The sequence below is a fragment of the Triturus cristatus genome, chromosome 4_1 (assembly GCF_964204655.1).
Source record: "Triturus cristatus chromosome 4_1, aTriCri1.1, whole genome shotgun sequence".
Lineage (NCBI taxonomy): Eukaryota > Metazoa > Chordata > Amphibia > Caudata > Salamandridae > Triturus > Triturus cristatus.
In genome coordinates, this window is record NC_140585.1 from 1,243,316,744 (window position 1) to 1,243,338,635 (window position 21,892).

General features: G+C 44.7%; 1 protein-coding gene across 1 annotated transcript in view; it reads left to right on the plus strand.

Moving 5' to 3' along the window:
- The first annotated feature begins 1,019 nt into the window (after positions 1 to 1,019).
- The window catches only part of MYG1 (MYG1 exonuclease), a 103,991-nt gene continuing 83,118 nt past the window's right edge, over positions 1,020 to 21,892 (plus strand). Inside the window, exon 1 of the mRNA XM_085654669.1 lies at positions 1,020 to 1,257. Within this exon, the coding sequence (XP_085510795.1) occupies positions 1,048 to 1,257 (210 nt within the window). The 5' untranslated portion in view covers positions 1,020 to 1,047. The remainder of the gene's footprint in view (positions 1,258 to 21,892) is intronic.

Genomic DNA, 21,892 nt, shown 5'->3' on the forward strand with positions numbered 1-21,892 from the left:
CAGATGCAATTTCAGGTGGGAGACAGCTAAAATAAAGCCATTTTTGGATACAACAATCGGGAGCCTCCCGCCTGAATTTGGTCTATTGGCATGTATGATATTTGCTCATTACTCCTATGGTTATACAAAAGGAAGAGGATGTGGATTTACAAGCCAGAGCTGCCATCTTTGGAGCTGGAATCAGGTTTGAGCCTCAGTGTTGGCTCCGCATCATCTGGGCAAATCACTTAATCTCCCAGTACCTATGTAATGTAACTGATGCTCATGTATAGTGATCCAATACCTTTGGGTTGAGTTTGCATCATATAACTCTGCACACAAAAAAGGAACATAAACCTAATTTGAATTGCTCTTCTGTCAGCCGTCTACTTTAGAACTTCCAACCTCCTCAGATATATCCTTAAAAATGACCTTTTGTCCAGAAAATTTTCCCTGAATTTTGACCCTTTTGCTTGAATTTTTACAGTCGCTGTCCAGAACTTGCTTTCTGGCCACTGGTCACCCTAATGGCATCTGAACAGCCCAATTCAAGACCAGGGCTTGTCTAAACCCCATCTATGTATTTTGAGAGGAGAATGTAGGTAACGCCGACTTTGAAGCTGAGGGACTCGGGTCGAGACTCGCGGGAGGCTCAACAACCTGTGATTCGGGATAAATCACTTAACCTCTCCGTGCCTAAAAAAGAATATGTCCTTCCATAATGGAACTGGTGCTCAAGTAAAACGCTCCGATAACTTCGGTCAAGTTCACGCTTTGTAAAACTTCAACAACAAAAAATACAAGTGAGACTGGAATAACAGCTGCCTTTTCGCTAGACCAAGAAATACGTCCTTTCTGATATTACCGAGAGGGGCAGCATCGATTAGTTTACACTGCTGGGCACTCAAGCTTCAATCTTGGGAAGATTGTGCGGCCGCCTTGTTGGGGTCAGGCGGGCTATCACTTCTATTGCACAGTAATGACATTTTTGCCTGACTTTGTCATGGCCACCACCTCCGCCGGAAGTTTCTCAGTTTTCTTTTGCTGCCGGCGTGCGAGTTCCGCCTCATGTTTTGCCGCTGCTCGACTTTTCTGGCGCTCACAGTCTACCGCAGGATCTCTGCTTCCACGAGCTACCCCGCTCTCCGCATGCCGGCAGACCCTAAGCGCCCCCGGCAGGACGACGCCATGTGCAGTCGCATTGGCACCCACAACGGCAATTTCCATTGCGACGAGGCTCTGGCTTGTTATTTGCTGCGGACGCTGCCGCAGTACCAGGTAAGAGGGCGGTAATAAAGATTGCATTCAGCAGCTTCTATGGCGGACTCTTTTGTTTACCTGTAAAAAAAAAATGTAACCAGCTTAGAGTGACCGTTTCCCAATATCCATCTTTTCTTCAGGCTGTAACTCCGTTAAAACGTGCTGGTGCATTTGGACCAATGCATTTCATCCAGAATGCACCGCTTTGTTAAATTAATTCTCCGCACTGGAAAACTGGTGTCCAACTGACACGGAGTCATCATCTTGCTACCCCGCAAAATAGAAGGAAAAGCCTAGTGTGGTTTGGATCTGTTATAACATAGTGAACTATATGTGTTGTGACCCCAAGTACTATTGCCCATATGTTTCAAATCCAAAAAATGTACGTACTACATGTCACCAAGTAAATAAAAAGCCCACCTGACCTAGGTAATCCATCATTTGTACCCCACAAAGAAACAGTCCCCCGCCGTATATACGCCCATCAAAACGAGGAACCCAGCATTGATACCTCCAGCGAAAGGAAGTACCCACAGTCATCCATTCTCGGAATCGATCATCACTTGTGATTCCTTCATGTAAAACAAACGTTGTCTTAATTGGACAGTATTGCCCAATAGGGGGTACTTACTATATGTTGAGATATTAAAGGCAGTTGTTACATTTTGTTGATGAGGCAGACCTCTTTGAAGTAGTGGGCATTGTCAATAAATCAGTCAGGGAATTGTAAGCGCGCTACTCGCCCGTGAGCGTCTCAAGGTGTTGATGGGGAGGTGTATGCAGATCCGTTCAACTGAAGAGCCAGGTCTTGAGAACCTTCTTGAAGGTGTCCAGGGAGGGAGCGCGTCTGATGTCTGTAGGTAGTTTGCTCCAGGTCTTGGCCGCAATGTGAGAGAACGATCTTCCGCCTGCTCTGGCTCTGTTCATGCGCGGGGTTTCAGCAAGGGCGAGGTCGGCAGATCTGAGGTTTCTATTGGGTACGTGGAAGTTTATTCTATTGAGGTATTTGGGTCTGTTGTTATGTAGGCATTTGTAGGCGTGAGTGAGGATCTTGAAGGTGACTCTCTTCTCCACGGGTAGCCAGTGGATTCTCCCCAGATGCTGGCTGATGTGTTCGTGTCGGGAGATGCTGAGGATGAGTCTGGCCGCGGTGTTCTGTATTGTCAGGAGTTTGTGTAGTAGGGACTTGTTAATGCCGGCGTAGAGAGCGTTTCCATAGTCCAGTCTGCTGGTGATGAGTGCGTGGGTGACTGTCTTCCTTGATTCCGGGGGGGGATCCATTTGAAGGTCTATCAAAGGATGCTGAAGGTGTCGAAACAGCTGGAGGTGACGGCGTTGACCTGTCGGTTCATGGCAAGTGATGAATTGAGTACGATGCTGAGGTTTTTGGTGTGGTCTGAGGGAGTAGGCGGGCTTCCGAGGGCGGTGGGCCACCAGGTGTTGTTCCAAGCTGAGGGGGTTGTTCCACACTCCCATAAGATCATTGAGGACACTCTTCCCTGACTCATTGGAATACAGACGAGGCTGAAACCAACCCAAATGAATCTAAATGTACCAAAAGGCGTTATAAATGATGTGAAATCCCTACACGATGCCTCCAGCTCAATCTGATGATCAGCAGAAGTGAGGTCAATTCTGCTAAATACCTTATCCCCACCTAGAAGAATTAATAATTCTGTAATATTTGGTAATGGATAGCGATCTACTACCACACACTTGTTTAGTTGCCTCAAGTCGATGCATAAGCATAAATCACCATTGGATTTTCTTGCGGCAACTACTGGGGTCAACCACTCCGTACCTTCCACTTCCTCTATGATACCCCAATCTTTTAACTTCATAATCTCTTTCTCCATATCATCCCTCACTGACAGAGGCACATTTCTCACTTTGCAACATACAGGAATAGAATTCTCCTTCAATTTTATCTTATGTTGATATCCTTTCAAGCTTCCCAACTCTTCCCGGAAAAGACTGGGATACTCTTTCTTTATATTAACAATACATTCATTATGATTAGAATTGGTTACTGTACACACCTTGTCTCTAACTTGAATGGGAGGGTTAGCATTGGGATCAAGATACACTCCAAGATCTCCCTAATGAATCCAACTAATGATACTATCTCCTTTCTTGGAAACATAAATCTTCCCTGATACCAATCTGTTTTTGTATTCAATGAGTCCCAACAAAATACCCATGCAGCTTGATGGGTTCACCACCATAAGCCAAAGGTATATATCGGGCTTCATCAGTGAAATTTAGTTTAACTTTTGGAGATAAAATTCATTAGAAACAATAGTTATCTTTGCACCAGAATCAAACAAGACCCTTGTGCTTTCCCCTTCGACATTGATGCAATCAAAAGGACAAGATTTTTTGCAAGGACCACTTTGAACTTGAACCACTATTCTTCCACATTCAAAATCATCAGCACTGGTTTCTGCAACCTCTCCTTCATAAATTTCCACTTTTTTAACTGGAGTACGGTTTGCTTTTACACATGGAAGTATAATGACCTTTTCTTTTGCGTTTAGTACAGGTTTGATTAAATGCTGGGCATTTTATGTCATTTGCGAGATGACCCAATTTACCACACCGTAACATCTTCGCTCAACCTGTTTCCCTTTTAAACTCTTCTCTATCAACAGAAGTACATTTTTTTTTTCCTTTTTCATTTGCTATTTGATTTTTGGTTTTAACCATAGAATCTTTCTCACTGTCCTTTAGGTCTCGGCCTGTGCAAAAGCAGCGCATGCGCTACTCTGCCATGCAGAGGCCTTTTGAAACCGATACGATTCCAGCGTGCACGCGGGGAGACAAACGAGACAGAAGATGTGCACACGGGGTTTGGATGCTTTACTGGCGGCGTAATACACTGGGGACTTTTTTTTCGCCGCAGGTAAAGGCAGTGCCTGCGTGCACATCTTCTGTCCGTCTCATGACGGGCCGCGCTTGTTTTTTTATGGTTTCGCTATTGCATTAACGTGTGTTTGAGCGCCCTCTAGTGTGCCTTTTGCACAACATCCAGCCATGCACCGGGGACATGCAATTAGATGCTGACCTGGATACTTCACTGATGGTCTAGGGACAGAGATGCTCCTTTCCTCTCAGCACCTGGTACCTGCTCCACATGACGCAGGGTCCTCTGATCCCGCCTCAGCATCTCTTTGAAGTCAGACCAGAACGTATCGCACACGGAATTGCTGCTTGTAGTTTTATTCGCTCGTGAATTGGCTCTGTCGGCGCGTGCAGCTAAGCTTTTCATTCGGCGTTAATGGCGGATGTAATGCTTTGTATTCAGTTGATTCATTTTGGTGTCTATGTAATTTGCTTGTTCGGTGCGGTGCTGCGTGTTATTTATAAAGCTGTCAGACATGTGTGATGGATGGTCCCGCCGCATCCAGCGCTTCATAGCTCCGCAGCTGGCTCGCTCTCCGCTCTGTCCTTCCCACGCTCAGGGGTGTTGCATTTAATAAAATATCTACTTGTTCATGGGGCAGGTTGCTTCATAAATCTACTTGTCCTATAACAAAATCCACTTGTCCCTTTTGTGCCATGTAATGTGGCGACAAATTACGGCAGCAATCTCATTCTGATGAAGCCTCTCTAATTATGCCAGGGCTTGTACCATAGTAGGGTTTGAATATTAGCAATTCCCTTATGTTGCTACTTTTCTGCAGGTCTACATACTGGGGCTGAAGGTAGTGGTAAGCAATAGTTTAAGGGTTGGAATGCCCTTTTGAGTCTGTGCAAACCTACTAACTTGCATGTTTTAAGAGTTTTCACCAACTCTTTTCTAATCTTTTCCATACTGAAAAAGGTTGGAAATTTACTCGTGGCAGACGTTAAACTTCTTCAGGGTTGGGAAAAAAGTGGTTGGAGGAAAAGTAAACTTGAAACATTCAGATTTTCACATGAGCAAATCTACACAAGCACATTTGCTCATGCTAAAATGCAGTTCACAAATATTTTCTAGGAGTACTATTTCTTGGCCTACTTCTGTAAATTCTTGTGAATTCACGGAGACTGTATATATGCACGTAACGCATGGATATATACCATGGATGCACATTTGAGACTTTCTTTAATAATTGGGCCTCTAATTAGGCCTGGTGTTAACCATGACCTTTTGTGTTTAGTAAAATTATGTCTCTCTCTCTCTCTCCCCTTCTCTCGGTCTATCAGCTGGCTTCTCTGTGAGTGACAGTATTCTGCTCTATTACAAGGAGCATATTGGCACACAAAGTTTTGTTCAGTGCATGGAACTGCTGTGGCAATGTGTGCTTTTTGAACCAAAAACAGTTTTTTGCTTTTGCCAATGCTTGTTAGAATGGTGAGGGCCCTGCAGCTCCCACACAGATAAGGTTTTACAAAAACCATGCCTAAACAAGTCACATATTGACAAAACCAAAAGCCGGACCACCAATTTCAGACCTACTGGCTTTGCCAATGCTTGTTTATTTTTGTTTCCCACAATCGTATTATAACTGGTTACACTGATTTTCTATTATGAATATTTTTGGGAAATACAAGCGTACATCAAAATGTTACTAATGCTGCAAAGATATGGTACCTAAAATCTTACAGTAGTTTAGCAAAATATTTTTTTTCCTACTTGCATTTTTTTGTGAACATTTTATTTTGAAAGCAAAGAATCATCACTGTTACTTTCAAGCTTCTGCAAATATTTGCATATAATCAGAGAGCATTCTGGGAGCATTATACATAGCCTCATATTACTAAACTTTGAAAACGTGTGTACATGTTTATACTGGAACCATCGTCAGTAGTGCAGGCAGAGCTGACAACTTTTACTTTTAGTGCTCACCCTAATAATAAAGGCTTTGCATTAATGAACCATAAATACAAGTTTGAACAGTGTTAACACATGGACACACATTACCTTAACTGTAGACAATGCCCTTCCTTTATCCATAATGTGGTATTGTAAACTGGCAGCTAAAGGGTTTCTGCTGTAGGGGGTTGGGCCTACTTGTCCCAAGGACAAAATGGACATTAAAACTTGTTGCCCGTGACCCCAAACAATATGTGCCCGGGCATCGGGCTATAGGAACTCCACATCCCTGCGCGCTTTTCCTTTCCTTCTGTCGTCTTCTGTTTGTCCCCTGTCATGTCTCTTCCCATTCTATCCAAATCACCAGATCTTGCCCTTCTACAACGATTCCTCTTCAAGCTGGTAGAGGTAGTTAGGTCAGGCGTCAGGGCTTTACCTAGGATGAACAAACTGAAGGGAGTTTCTCAAAGGGTGGGGAGGAGGTAACTAGAAATCCATTCCAAGATGTGTGGCCTACGTAATTAAGGGAGTGGCTTCAAACATATAAACAGCGTGCCACTCCAGGAGTTTGGTGTCTTTCTGTGACCTTTTGTATTGTTGCATCCAGACCTGTCACCCAATAAGGGTCATGCACCTAAAACCAGCCCAACCTACTGGCTTTGTCAGTGCTCAATCGTGGCCCCTCATAAACACCCACCCATAACTTGAACTAATAGAGACACCCAGGGGCGTAGCTACCAGTTGTGCAGTGGGTGCAGCACACCAGGGCCCGAAGCAGGAGTGGCCCCAACTACAACAGCCCCTTGAGCCCTAAAAGGGCACCTACTGACATAGGTGTGGGAAGTAGGGATTGGGGGTCTGAAAATGGCCATGCTAGGGTTCAAAAGTCGAATGAGCAATAAAGAGGTCTTTACATTTTCTTTTTATCTCTCCATATTTGCTGTTCATTCAAAGACAGAGGGCAAATGTCAGTCTAGCCCTCTGACAAATTGCTGCTCATTCTTTTAACATGGAAATGTGTGTTTTGTTACTCTCACTGCAAAGTGTGAGTATTTTATAAAGTGAACTGTGTGACAAATTTTCTGGCATGAAGGAAACGCTGTCATTTTCTTCTAACACCCTACAACAATAAAAGAAACTTTAAATGAACGATACAAATATTTCAAAATAAACAAAGCACAAATTAAGCATTTTTTTCTAATTTTGAAGTGTGATGTAAACAAAGTTTGCAATATAATTAAAACAAATCTACACGCTATTTGGTGATGCGCAAATGACAAATATTTGCTGAAACCCAAATTCCACACATTGTTTGTGTGCTCCATAGTTTTATCAGCAAAACTGTCTGTGCAAATTTAGTGGTCGTTTCAATGGAAATGTGCCATCTGTAAATAATAGTGCGCCACCACGCCATACTATAGTGATATATTTTTGACAGCCTGATCCCAAATTCAACACTAGTTCCATATTACACCTTTACCACTCGCCTGCTGAATGGGTGTGACTCGTTTGTGAAACTTGTTCTTGGTTTGATGCTTACATTTTTCATAATCCCCATGACTTTGGTGATGTAACATTGATGGCAGCACCCCCAGATTGAAAATTTGTTCCAGGACCGCTGCCTACTAGTGCCACAGGAGCACTTGCAGCACTGGGAGCTTGCTGTGAGCGCTGTACGATTCTTCACGAGTCACATTCTCAGCAGCAGAAGCTACTGACTGCACGTGCACTGAATGAACGAGCAGTCCCCATGCTCACTTTTAACAAGCATTAAAAATGCAATAGGTCTCGCCTTTGATTAACTTAAAGCCATTTGCTTTGCTATACAATACCATTAGCAAAGCAAATGGCTATAACTTAATAAAAGGCGAGACCTATTGCATTTTCAATGCTTGTTTTTATACCTGCAACACATTTCAAAGAGTGTTTAATTCTTTTAGCTACAGAAAGCACTTCAAGAGTAGGCTCATCTCACAACCACAGTTCTTCTCTAACCTTCTCCATGTTACATCCAAACATGAACTGGTCACAAATTCCTTAAATGTGTCACATACCCCTCAATAGTTTCTTCATCTCCTTGCATCCTTTTTGCAAATTGATACCTTTCCAGGATAGTGCTCTCCTTAAGCAAATAATGTATATCGACTTTCTTTGTGCAGATTTCATAATCATTAAGATCTCTAGCCTCCGCTGTAGAAAGATCCGGTAAATGATCAAAAACGTCTTGCCGCTCTGATCCTAGACAATGAAGAAGCAAAGACTATTTTCTCTCTGCACTATGAGAGGGACCACAAACTCTAGCATACCTTTCAAATACTACCTTCCATTTTTTTCATTGTATAGGAGGAACCCCTGGACTTGATAATAAGAAAGGGGCAGCAGTTACATTTAGCATGTTGCTGAACTTGTACACAATACAACAACCAAAATGAAATCTAAGTATTACAGATTCTATACTGCTTGAGAAAAACTTGCACTGTACTATATTACAGTGTGCACAACCCTGAGTAAAATGCAATAAATGAATTACACAGGGAATTAATGTATCCTTTATAGTATATGTAAATAATACTTATTGATCACTGCGACTTTATGATGCACACATAGTGTGCACATCACTGAAATGACATGCAGAGATCACGGTGACTTTATAATGCAAACATAGTGTGCATATCACTGAAATGACATGCAGAGAGTTGAATATTATCTAAAAATATTCCCACTTTGAAAGTACAACGAGTAACAGTGTGCGCATCACTGATTGAGGACAAATTCCTTGATGAAAAGAAGCATGCGCATAGCTGGATAAAGAAGGAGATTTTAATTGAAAGTAGTGTGCGCGTCACTGAAGCAACACGCAGCGTCGTTGTGGTTCCAGCAATGCAGGCAAGTCACAAGGAGCCTTTTAAAACCAAGTCTAGTGTGCGTGTCACTGAAGTAACACGCATCATCTTAAAAGTTGCCAGTAAATGCTACTTTAACGCAATGCGTCACCAAGCAACCGGAGGAACTTGAGCGTTGCCAGGAAACGCTGCTTTTAATGCGATCCGTCACCAAGCAACCAGAAGTAAATCAAAGATGGCCGCTACGCTCATGCTACGCACAAACGCCTGACGTAGCACTGATGACTAATGCGGCTTTCACAGAAGACTCGAAGTGAAGGAGCAGAGCGAGCTGAGAACCAAGTAAGATTTACGTTCTCAAAGTCTCAGGACACAACAAGTTTACTTTTAAATCTTGAAAGGTTAGCTACATTCAATGCAACCGAACCAACGTTAAGTCAACATTTTGCCAAAAGCGAAGCACCTAAATGGGATGAGCCCGCATCGACAACCAAATCTCCCTAATTAAAAGTAAACGTGAGGAGAAATATGCAGCGATGCTCCCAATCCCAGGTTTTAAGTCTCACTTACACAACGCTTCTAAACTTGAAAATATAAATGTTTCACCAAAACTCCATAAATCATTAGTAGCAGAGCAAGGATATATTTTTCTTTACCATCCAAGCGCTCTGATAAGTCTGTAAATATTCAACTTAAGTCCCAATTTGAGAAGAAAACTTCAAAATAAACTGGTTCTCTCTCACCAATTCTTTGTGTTAGGATCTTCTTCTGTATCCTGTCGACTACGCCAGTGAAGTATTCCAGGAATGAATGACTGGATACAGGAATGCAGTTATAGAATTTTATTTACTTACAAAGAAGATCTCCTCCATCAGCTGGCAGGCAGAGGCATTAACTGACCTGGTTACCTAGTCTACCTGACATCACCATTACATACTTAACATTCCTTATTACATATACAAAGATCTACAATGACACAAGCTCATATAAAGAAGTGAGAACACCACAGAGGATTTCTGTCTTTTCGGCGTTGAGTTTTAGGCAGCTGTTGGTCATCCAGACTGCGACGTCCTGCATCCCTCTCTGGAAATTGAGTTTTGCGGTGGTGGGGTCTCGGTTAGGGAGAGGATGAGCTGGGTGTCTGCGTAGGATACGATGTTGAGGCCGTGTTGTCGGACGATGGCTGCAAGGGGGGGGTCATGTAGCTGTTGCAGAGGGTTGGGCTCAGTGATGACCCCTGCGGGACTCCACATGTGATTTCCGTGGGGGCAGAGAGGAAGGGCGGTAAGTCTGATCCTTTGGCTTCTTCTGTTGAGGAACGATCAGACCCAGTCCAGGGCAGTTACTTGTATGCCGGCATCGTGTAGTCTGTCGACTTGTGTGCGGTGAGAGATGCTGTCGAAGGCTGCAGACAGGTCGAGGAGTATGAGGGCTGCGGAGTGGCCTTGGTCCATGAGGGTGCAGATGTTGTCTGTGGCGGCGAGTAGGGTGGTTTTGGTGCTGTGGTTGCTCTGGAATCCGGATTGGGATGGGTCGAGGATGGCGTTCTCTTTGATGAATCATGTCAGTTCCCGGTTGACTGCTTTCTCTGCCACTTTTGCTGCGATGGGGAGGAACGAGATGGGCCTGTAGTTCTTGAGGTCGGTGGGGTCGGCCATGGGCTTCTTGAGCAGGGGCCTTACTTCTGCTCGTTTCCAGTCATCTGTGAAGGTGCCTGTTGAGAAGGTGGTGTTGATGGTCCGTTGCAGTTCAAGTGCACTAGTGTCTGCGGCCCTGTAGTATATGTGTGGGGGGCAGGGGTCGGTGGGTGCCTCAGAGTGGATGCCTTTCATGGTCGTGGCAGTGTCCTCTGTCTTGCTAGGTGTCCAGTTGAAGATGGTGGGCTGGGTGGTGTTTCTGGGGGGCGGCCGGCCGGCTGTTGCGTCTTGTGGGCGGTCGACGAAGTTGTCGTAGTGTTCTGATCTTGAGGTGGAAGTAAGTGCCCAGCTTGTCGCAGAGGTCTTGGGACGGCGTAGTTTGCGGAGTTCCGCCACGTGGGAACTCCGCTAAGTGACCGAAAAACTCTGCGAGTTCTGCAAGTGATGGAGTGCAGCACGAACTGCCGTTTGCACAGGTCTTCCTGCCGCTCAAGTAGAAATTCTACCCGAGCGGCAGCTCTCACTCGGCAACTTACCGTTTGCGAGCGGGGAAAAAACTCACTGCACTACGCGGAGCAGAGTTTTCTGCACTCTGCGAGCTTCGCGGACCGCAAATTGCATTAAACTCCGCAAACTCCACAAACAAAGTAGAGTTTACCTCCCGGGCCTAGCATTGTATTTTAAGGAAATAATATGTACAGCATATTCAAGGTGCAAGAACTTTGTGGGATACTCAGTGGTGTAACAAACATTGATTTAAAAAAAAATATAAAAAAATAAACATTTTATTGATTTTCTGAACGTTACATCTTCTCGGATCACAACTTTCCATGTATACATCTTCAGTATTTTTACACATATCTTAAACAATAATTGATGTATATGAGTAAAAGTAATAAACTAACATTGCTTACATGCATGTGTACATTTTCATATACATTTCCAAAGTTTCCTTGTTTTTTGTCATTTGTTTGTAAATATAACTTAGCATATATATTTCACTGCATATATATTGCTGTATTGCACAGCGCTGTTCTGTTCTCAAATTGAACCCTAAATTAATCATAACTCCGCCCTCCCTGTGTACTCTGACCTGCTTCTAGTTGTCGTTTATAACAACTAGCCCCACATTCTTTCTCCCGGACAATTAAGAACACTGTACCAACAGTAAATATCTAGTACATCGTATAACACAACCGCGTCCTGGACTTCCTTACCACTTTTGCTGCAACAATAATTACATTAACAGAATATTTTTGCCCTGTATAGCATGTGCAGTAAGTCAGCATTAGATACTTGGCATCTTGGGCATTCCTCTGCTATGTCTGGGAACATAGTACTTAGTCTGCGGGGGGTCAGGTAAGCACGGTGTAATATCATAAGTTGAATTAATTTGAACTTTGGATTACGTGATACCTTCCTCGGATATTCAAGTATTGCACCCCACTCCTTGTCTGTAAGCGCTCTCCCTATGTCAGTATGCCACCTATCTCGGATAGCCTGCAATGGTACTGCCGTGTGTGCTCGGATCCCGTGGGATAACCATTTGGTTAAATGACTTCCGTTCCCCATTAAGTATTGCATGTGTACCAATTCGTGTTGCGGGACTCAGAACCCTCGGGTGCCCATGTATTCCTAACGTATCTCACTGTGTTCGCATGCAAAAGGAATAGCATACTTGGTACTCCCTGTTCCCTCACAAAAATGGCGTGATGCATTAGTGTACCATCTGCAAATAACATTCCCACCATGCCCACACCTGCTTTCGTCCAAGTATGTATGTGTCTTTGTGATACTGTCCCTAATGGTAGAGGAGTATCCAGTAACAGGATATTGGGAGCATAGAGAGTCTGTCCCTTAGTGTATCGCAATGCCTTCCTCCAATACATCAATGCCACTTTCAATAGTGGGGATGCAGTTGCTGGAATTTTACTGTTTGGTAGTAAGAGTGTGTGTAACATACCCCTTCCCCAATTGCGATGGGACATGTCAATCTCTTGCAGGTTGCGCCCCGCAATCCAGTATGCCAACCATTGTAACTGCCCAGCATAGCAATATGCTCTGAAATCCGGGACTCCCAGCCCCTCCCCCGTCTAGTACCTAATCAAAGTTTTGACAGCCGAATTCTACGCCTCCCCTTTCCCCAGACCAGCTCCACCAGTAGTTTATCTAGTGTCTTGAATACCTTCATAGATAGCATTAGTGGCAAGTTCGTAAAAAACATAAAGTAGTCTGGGGAGCATTACCATCTTGGCGATATTTACCCTGCCCGCCACCGATAGCGGCAGGGACGTCCAGAATTTTATTTGTGTTTTAAGTGTGTTAATCGCTCGTGTTATGTTTCCATCCAGTACGTCCTCCATCTCCCTGTAGATGTGCACCCCAAGATACTTAAATGTAACTGGTGCTGTTTGAAACATCCACTGTCCAAAGCGCAGTGGGTCGAGTTGTGTATGATCTGTAAATGAGTAAGCGTATGACTTGGTGTCATTTATAGCCAGTCCTGACAATGACTGAAACTTAATAAACAGCATGGGGATTGGTGTGTGATCACTTCTAAGGATTCCAAAATAAAGTATAATGTCATCCGCGTAAGCAGATCTAATATGCGTCTCCTCTCCCATACGTATACCCTGCTGTTCCGCTTGGTCATGTATTTTGATAAGGAGTGGCTCCAGTGCTAGAATAAATATTAAAGGTGATAGCGGGCATCCCTGTCTCATATCTCGTTCCACTTTATATTATTTGGAAATATATATCCCGGTGTGCGCACGTGCCGTGGCATTAGTATATAGTAGTGCTACCCATTTCGTGAAGGCATCAGGGATTCCAAATTTCGGGAGAGTGCGAAACATGGAGCTCCATTGAAGAGAGTCAAAGGCTTGTCTCAAATCCAGTGAGATACAGCCCTGCATTTTCTTATTGGGATGTGGTCGTGTCATTAGTTGGTGTAATCTGCAGATGTTTAAGGCCGTATTCCTTCCTGGGACAAATCCACATTGATCTGTGTGGTATGAGTTGTTGAATTCTATTGGCTAATAATTTGCTTAATATTTTATAATCTATATTCAATAATGATGGGTGTCTGTAACCCGATAATTCCTTACTGTCTCTGCCTGGTTTTAGCAGGGAAACCACTAGCGCCTGAAGTGTAGTGTGGGGCAATGAACCAGAGTCCATTGTTGCCTGGTGCATTGTTTTTAAATGTGGAGCCAGTAATCACGTATATGTAGCATAAAATTCGACTGGTAGTCCATCAGTCCCCAGGGTTTTGTTTCTGGGTAATGCCATAACTGCGGTTTTAATTTCAGCTTCCAATGTAAGAAACATTGATTACTTCAGTTTACTGAGCATATACCAAGTTTAAGTGAGTTGGTTGTTTTGATGGGGACGCTCAACATGAGTTAAACCGAGGGTATAACTTAATTTGGGTAAGGGTATTGCATGTGTAATATGATGGTTAATATATTTGAATTGGCTAATATAATGTAACTGCTCAGTTAGATATTTTAATCAAGCATTCATAGAATGCTGGAATGAATCAGCCTATTGTTTTATGGGTTGATTCTGACATGTACACTAGGTTCTCTTTGTTAAGAGGGGGTGCTATTATTGCATGTCAAGTTGTGCATTTGCACAGTGTGGACAAAGAGTTCTCCTGCAAGAACTTGCTGTTATCCCTGAACCATGAAAGCCAGCTACTACTATAGTTCACAGGATGTCAATAGGATGTCTCCAGGGCCTCTGGAGAATGACAGCAGTGGGCGTTTTCGTTTCCAGACAAAGGGGTTGGTTTTTGACCCTCCATGATTTGCATATATTTCTCCATGGAACAAATGCGGACACACTCTAGGCATGGGTTTTTGCCCTGTGGTAATTTAGTCCCCCTCCCCTGTACCTGATGCACTTGGTTTTCGTTGATCTTCAGTGTTTCTGTTGAGTGCTGACGGCTTGTTTTTTTAGGTGGAGCCTAGCTGCAGCGCACATTTCCTGCTCGCTCTGCAAGACTGCTGTAGAAGAGTATGGGAGAGAAGCCACGCCCACTCTCCTCCTATATTTTTAATTGGCTTGTGCCATTGTCTTTCATAAATACTGCCTTCGGATTTGTTAATAGGCTTGTTAGTCCCTCCTTAGTACGGCCTTGTCTTCATTTGTACCCTCCCATGGAGATTGGCCCTTTTACTTCAGTTGTTACACAGGACCTGTTATTTAGTCTGTAAGCGCTATTTACTTTGAGTTTCTCTAACTGCAGGCAGGACATGCGCTGCCTTGGATGAAACCGCTTGTGTTTTTTTTAAGCAGCATGGCCGCCCCAGTAACACGGGTGCCTGCTTTTAATCCCTTTAACCCGGCATTATATCGTCTGTTTCAACCCCCCAAGTAACATGGATTTAGAAATGATTAGTGAATTAAGTCATGTGAATTCCAGGTAGCACATAATCCTGTGCTAATGGGCTGAAGCTGACAACAACACATCTGTTACATGTCATCTGTACTAAAGGCGCCTGACCGGTTGTTTCAAATGCCTGTTTTATTAACAACACTGCCACTACCATCAATACCACCACCACAATCATTATCACCACCTCCAATACCACTGCTAATACCAATACCACCACCACCACCACCACCATCATCACCAATACTACCAACACCACCAATGCCACCACCACCACTACTACCACCAGTACCACCACCACCAACACCACCACCAGCAGTACCAACCCCAATTCCCCTACCACTCCCACTACCCCACCCTCAATACCACAACGACGAATACTACCACCACCACCAGTACTACTACCACCACCAATACCAGTACCAATACCACCACCAGCAGTACCAATACCACCATCACCAATACCGCCACTACCACCACTGCCAGTACCAATACCACCACCACAGTACCAATACCACTACCGCTACCACTACCACCACCAATACCACTACCGCCACCACCATTACAGCACCAATACCACCGCCAATACCGCCACCAGTACCAATGCCACCACCAGTACCACCACTACCAGTACCATCACCAATACCACCACTAATACCACCACCACCATTACCAGCACCAATACCACCACCTATACCAATACCACCACCTTGGCGCCTCTCGCTAACTAGTAATATCAGGGGTACTGTACGAGGATGGAGCTGAAGCAGAGACCATCTCTCCATCCCTTGCATAAAGCACAGCCCGCCCTGCAGCAGGCAGTGAAGCCAGGGCCCTACTACAGCTGGAGTTTTTATATTAGGCCAAAGATAGCAATGACATTAGCAATGCCACATTGCACACTCAAATCACGGAGAGGGCAGGAAATAGCCCCCCCCACTCCCCCCCTGTTACACCTGAGCCGCGGCAGTGTAATCACAGAGTGAAAGGTGTTGGGGCACTTTGTTAGTGTTTGCAGCTCGGATCATATGTAACTCTCACTTCACACTTTGTGTCTGTGCAATTTACAACACTTAAAGCTTCTTCACTTCACTATTTATCACTTCTTTGAAGACGTCGCAGGCCGGTCTGTTCCTCTGATATTTACAATCTAATAAGCGGTCGAGAATGCCTTTTATTGCAACGCGATAGTTCTCGCATTTGCGAGAGTTTAAACTATTAGTATTGTAAATGACAATGACTTTTATGTTTTAAAACCCAAAACATAAGTAAAAGGCATTGTCATTTACAATGCCAATAGCTCAAACTCGTGTGAATGCGAGACCTCTTGCATTGCAAATGCTTGTTTATTCTAGCAGACAGTGAACAAGATGTAGATTTACGAGGTGTAACTTGGCTTTATTGACCCTATTACCTCTTTGTCAGAACTCCCCGTCACAGTCCTTACATACGTGGTTGGATATGGGAAATTTCATGATGGGTTCTCAGTTTGTGCTCCAGGACAAGATGGTTTTGACTGCGGATGCCAGCAAACTGGGGTTTGGCGGGTGGGTTGTGCTTGCTAAGGTTTCAGTGCAGGGGATCTGTTCGATCCAGAAAGCTCCGATTGTCTTCCAACTGTAGGGAGTTGAAGGCTGTCCAACTGGCCCTGGTTCGATTTCTCCCTTTGGTTGTGCATCATGATGTTCTGTTGAGGACAGACATTACTGTGGGGGGGTGCTATGTAAACCATCAGGGGAGTGAGAAAGTAGTTTCTCTGAACTTCTTAACTCAGCAGATTTGCCAGTGGGCAGAGATGAATTTGTTGTTACTGAGGGCTGTAAATCTTCCTGGGGTGTTGAACTCAGAGGGTGATCGGTTGAGCAGGTTGTTTCTGTCCCTGTCTGAGATGTGTTGCGTTTGGGGTCCTCATGCAGAAGTTTGGGGTCCCCGAGGTGGACCTGTTTACGACCCCGGAGAAGGCAATGAGGGACATGTTTTGCTCCGAGTCCATCAAGGAAGGTTTGGAAGGTGGCTGCGATGTAGTTTGCGTGGGGGACCGGGTTGCCGTATGCCTTTCCTCTGACTGCGTTGATTCAGGGTGTTCTCCTGAAAATCAAGCTGGACAAGGGCGTCTGTGATCCCAGTAGTGCGGGGCTGGAGCAGGCGGCTGTGGTTCCCTCTGTTACAGTTGGCGGAGTTGCCGTGTTGGAAGCTTTCCGTGGATCCCTGTCCTCTGAGGTTTCCGGGACTCTCTCTAGAGTATTTGGTCCAGTTGCAGTTGGCAGGCTGGCTGTTGAAAGGTTGAACCTTGTTTCACTGGGTTGTTCTCCTGAGGTGGCTCTCATTACTCAGCAGTCTCGGAAGCCTTCTACGCTGAAATCTTATGCTAGGCCTTGGGTTTTGTTTCAGAGCTGGTGTCCTGGGAAGGGCTGGTCAGCCATTTTTAAATTTAATTTGTTTAACCTGATTTTATTGAGTTTTCAGAAGCAATCTAAACCTGCAGTATAATCGCCCCACAGTGCAGTTCCTAGGTACAGCTTGTTATAATGAGCAGTTCAATCCGGCACTGTTAATCTGAACGGACACAATTAACAATCAAACTCCCCCCCCCCCCCCCCCCCCCCTTCCTGCCATCGGTCAATACACTACATTTTCTCATTAAATCGAGGGTTGCGCATTAGGAAAGAAGGATGATCAGTTATAGTAAAAGTCTTGGACGAGGGGGCGACCTGTCCCGGGTGATTCAGGTCTGTGTCCCGTAATGGGGAATATGTTCCACACATCAGGCCCTTAATTGTAACATACACAGTTCATCTGGGCGATGCTGTTGGAGAAGCCACTGGTGAGGCCAGCTCCGGGTTGGTCATGCTATCCACTAATACATTTCAGGCTCTGGCTCCCTCCATGCCTCCCACAGGAGTACCCGCCTCTCCTAGCTCTCCCACTTTACCATCTCATTCTTCGGGGTTGATAATCTTGGACCTCATGTTGCCTTCCAATTGCGCACTGTTCCCCGCTTGGTAATATTGTATGCTAAATCCTGGAATCTTCCCGTTATCTTCGCCAACTGAAAAGACTGTGACCTGGGGTTGGTGGGATCTCCTTCTCAATACTCTCCTCTATCATACATATAACTCCCTCCAAGAATGCGTGTATCCCAGGGCATGACCAAAATATGTGGAGGAGGTGGGCTCCTGTGTCTCCACATAAGGGGCATGTTGTGTTAGGAATGTGAAAATACCTGCCTATGTGCTTGGGTATGCCCTATGGAGTACGAAGTAGTTACAGGGCTGGTCAGCCTTGACAGTAGACATTGAAGGTTTTGGATTTTCTGAAGGATGCTTTTGATTTGGGATTGGCTGTTTCCTCTTTACGGGCTCAGTGGGCTGCTGTGTGGGCTTTTCGAGGTCAGAACTGGGATGGCGTGGTCCTCTTGTGGTAAGACTAATGAGGAGTTGTTTTCTGAAGAAGCCTGTGATTAAGTCCTTGGCTCATGTTTACGACCTTTCTGTGGTCTTACTGGTGTTGCAGTCTGCCCCGTTTGAACTGCTGGAGGAGGTTTCCCTGTGGTTTCAATCAGTGCTTTTCCTGGTGGCTATTACCGTGGCCAGACGTGTGGGGGAGTTGGGCTCATTGCTGTGTAATGAGCTTTTTTGCAGTGCTTTCTGGAAAGGGTGGTTCTCAGGCCGGATCCTGTGTTTGTTCCTAATATACCCTCCTCATTCAATTGTTCGGAGGAGTTGGTTTTGCCTGTGTTGTGTGCTGATCTTCAGTCTGAGGAGGAGCTTATGCTGCACCGTTTGGATGTCAAGCAGGCTCTTGGATTATATCTCGATGGTATACGCCCTTTTCGTAAGGTGGATTCCCTTTTTGGGACCTTTATTTTGGCGGGTCAGTGTCTGAAGCCTTCTGTTGCTACTCTGTCAGTGGTTGAAGAGGGCTATCTTTGCGGCTTATGACGGTACCTGGGTCTGTGCAGCGTCGCTCTACCAGGGGGATGGATGCTTCCTGAGCTTGTTTGCAAGGGGCTTCAATGGCTCGGATTTGCAGGGCCACTACTTGGAGTTTGCCTCACACCTTTGTCTCGTTACTGCTTGGTGGTGGGTGGGGGTGTGTCGGCCAGTTTTGGGGTTGCTGTGTTTTATTCTGTGCAGGTGGTGTAAATGTGCTGCTTTATTGCTTGTAATAAAGTCTTTTCTGCAGATCTGGTGTTTGAAGCTGATTTTATTTATTTATTTTTTGCTTGCGTATCTGCTCACGTATGTAAGGACGGGGAGGTCTGATGAGGTAATGGCTGTTTACTTACCGGTAATATTCATTACCCATCAAAGTTCTGGTTCCCATCCCTCCCTCCTTGTATTAGGGTTCTCGTTCTTTGATTTACAGGATTTCCAGGGGTGAGGTCTGGGGTTATGTTCTACAGGATGTGGGCGTGCCCTGGAGGGTAGGGATGGGAGCAGGGGAGTTTTTTGCTAGAAGATGTCTGCAGAGGGAGCTTAAGCTCACATATGTAAGGCCTGTGACGGGAAGGTCTAAGACTCTGACGAATGAATATTACTTGTAAGTCACCGGTGTAGTGAATCAGCCACTTTTGTGGTCTGACACCCTATGATGACCCTCAACCACCACCATTCTGTACTCACTTACGTGTGTTATGTTACCTAAGCCTTAATGTAGGATGGGTTTGCATATGCCTGCATTTCTTCTGTCTTTTAGTGGAATAGTCTTTCCAAGAATAAAAGGTATGGGATGTTGAGGTGCAGTCTTGTGGGTGGTGGTGCACACATGTGCTCAATGTTGTATACTGAGGGCTTAAGTGTATAATGTTATTTGGGTTAGGTGAATTATGACTTTGACCTATTGGCTTTGACGTAGTCTAATGTCATTCTGCCTTCTGTCTTTACCTTGCTTCAAACTTTTCTGTGTGCACAGTGGTGCTTGTAAGTTGTGTGGATGAGAATTATATGTGCGGACTATTGCCTTTGACAGGGTCTCATGTCTGACTCTGCCTTGCTGCTGCGTGCACAGCCGTGCTTGCAAGTTGTTTGGGTTATTCACATTCAAGGTCTTGGTGTTTTCCTGAGCGATTGTTTTTGTTTAGTGTACTGTGGAAGGCCTTGTGAGAGCGTCGTCAAGACAGAGGCTGGAAGAAGTGCGAATGGAGGAAGAGACTTGAGAGCTCCTTACTGCCATAGAGATGCTTGCTTGGAACTTGGCCAGTTCTGGTAAAATTCCTCTGGCGGTGGGAGGAGGTCTTTCACGAATCTTCTAGTGTGTTTAAAGCGGAGGGTTGCAGGCTTAGAAACTGGGAGTTTGGATTCCGAGCGAGGGCAGACGTGTCTATCTCGGATTGAACCCTGGCTTGCTGAGCTCTGATCCCCGGCTGTAATTCCCCCAGTCAGAAGTGGGCAGTGTATGCACCAGGTGATGTATTGAGTTGTGTGGTTCTTTGATCATTGGAGGTGTTTTCTTTGTGGTGTGGGAGGTGCACATCCAGAGTACTCCTCTGCTCTCTATATATGTATATCTTTCTGATCTCTTGCAGGACGTCCAGTGTACCTTATCTTATATCAGTTATTGCTTGTTTATTAATCAGTATTATAGTTTGCTCAGTTATTGATTCATGCCTTTAGATTATATGTTTGCTACATATATTTGAATTTTATGCATTTGGTATCTGAGATAGCCTTTGTTTAGAGAGTATTATGTAATAAACCCCAAGCCTTATTCTAAAAGTGATAGTCTTTGCATTTTGTTAAATAAAACCCCTTTTCAAAAGGTGCTGTTTGTTTTGTGTTGAAGTCTTGCTGTGCCAGGAGTGGTAAGACATGCTCAAAAGTGTATATTATTCAAAGGTGCAGTAGTATATTTGCCTCCCAGGTGGGAGTGCAGGGATTGGGTGTGGCTTATTGGTGAGAAGCCACATTCAAAACAACCGGCCATTTCCCCGTGCTTTTTTCACTTTACAGCAGGGTGCCCCTGCATACACCTGCTCACTCTTGTCACTCTGCTGTGGCAGTTTGCCACCTGCATCAGCCACGTTGTTGGTTTACTTACACGGTGCAGTGTAGGTGGCAACACTGGTGGACCTAAACATTTTAAATGGGTGCACTGTGCAGCACCGATGGTGGCATTGCACAAAGCACCTGTTCCAGAAATTTCTGTAACCCAGCCGTCACTCATGTGTCAAACATTCATGTACTGTGAGTGATGAAAGCTTCTGCAACTCTGTAATGCTGGATCTGTTGAGGAAATGGAAGATTGCACTTATCTTCTGTGAGAGAGGGAAGCTTGCATTGCTACTGTCATGCTGTCAATATTCTGTAAAGAACTAAAGCTTGCACTGCTGTTTCCAGATTTGTACATGCTTGTGTTGATGATACTCGAGTTGTACCTGTTCTCTGAAGGAGGTAAATGTGCACTGTCGGTTCCCAAGGTGTAGCTGGTTTTTTAAAAGGGGTGTTTTTAGTGCTGTTGAACCATATGATAAAAGATCATTTGAATGCTCTTGCATAACGTGCTCAGGTCAGTCAGAAGCTTTTATTGGACCCAGGACAAAACTAGTTGCGGGCCCTGACCCAGAGACACTGGTTGCAATCGCAGCTTTTCAGGTTGACACAGGGCAATTCCTTTTCTTCCCTCAGCTTCCTTTTCAGTGATCCTCACATTTCAGAGAGACTTAAAATAATTTAATTCAGGGTGTGCACTATACAAAAATCTCTCTTGAATATGGTTTAATAGACATTAATGTAGCTTCTTTTAGGACATGGGTAAAGGCCTAATATAGGAGGCATAAGACAACCAACTTGCCTCTTGGGTGACTGATAACATTTCTATCGGGGCAGAAGGGGAAAGAATGTGCAATCCATCCAGGATCTAAAGAGCACAATGTGTAATCGGTAAACCATGTTTTAATCCCAGCTTCCAAGCTTGACCAAACAATGTGACCCTAGTCAACTGCCTTTTTCCACTGTGCCTCCTTTTCCATGATCAC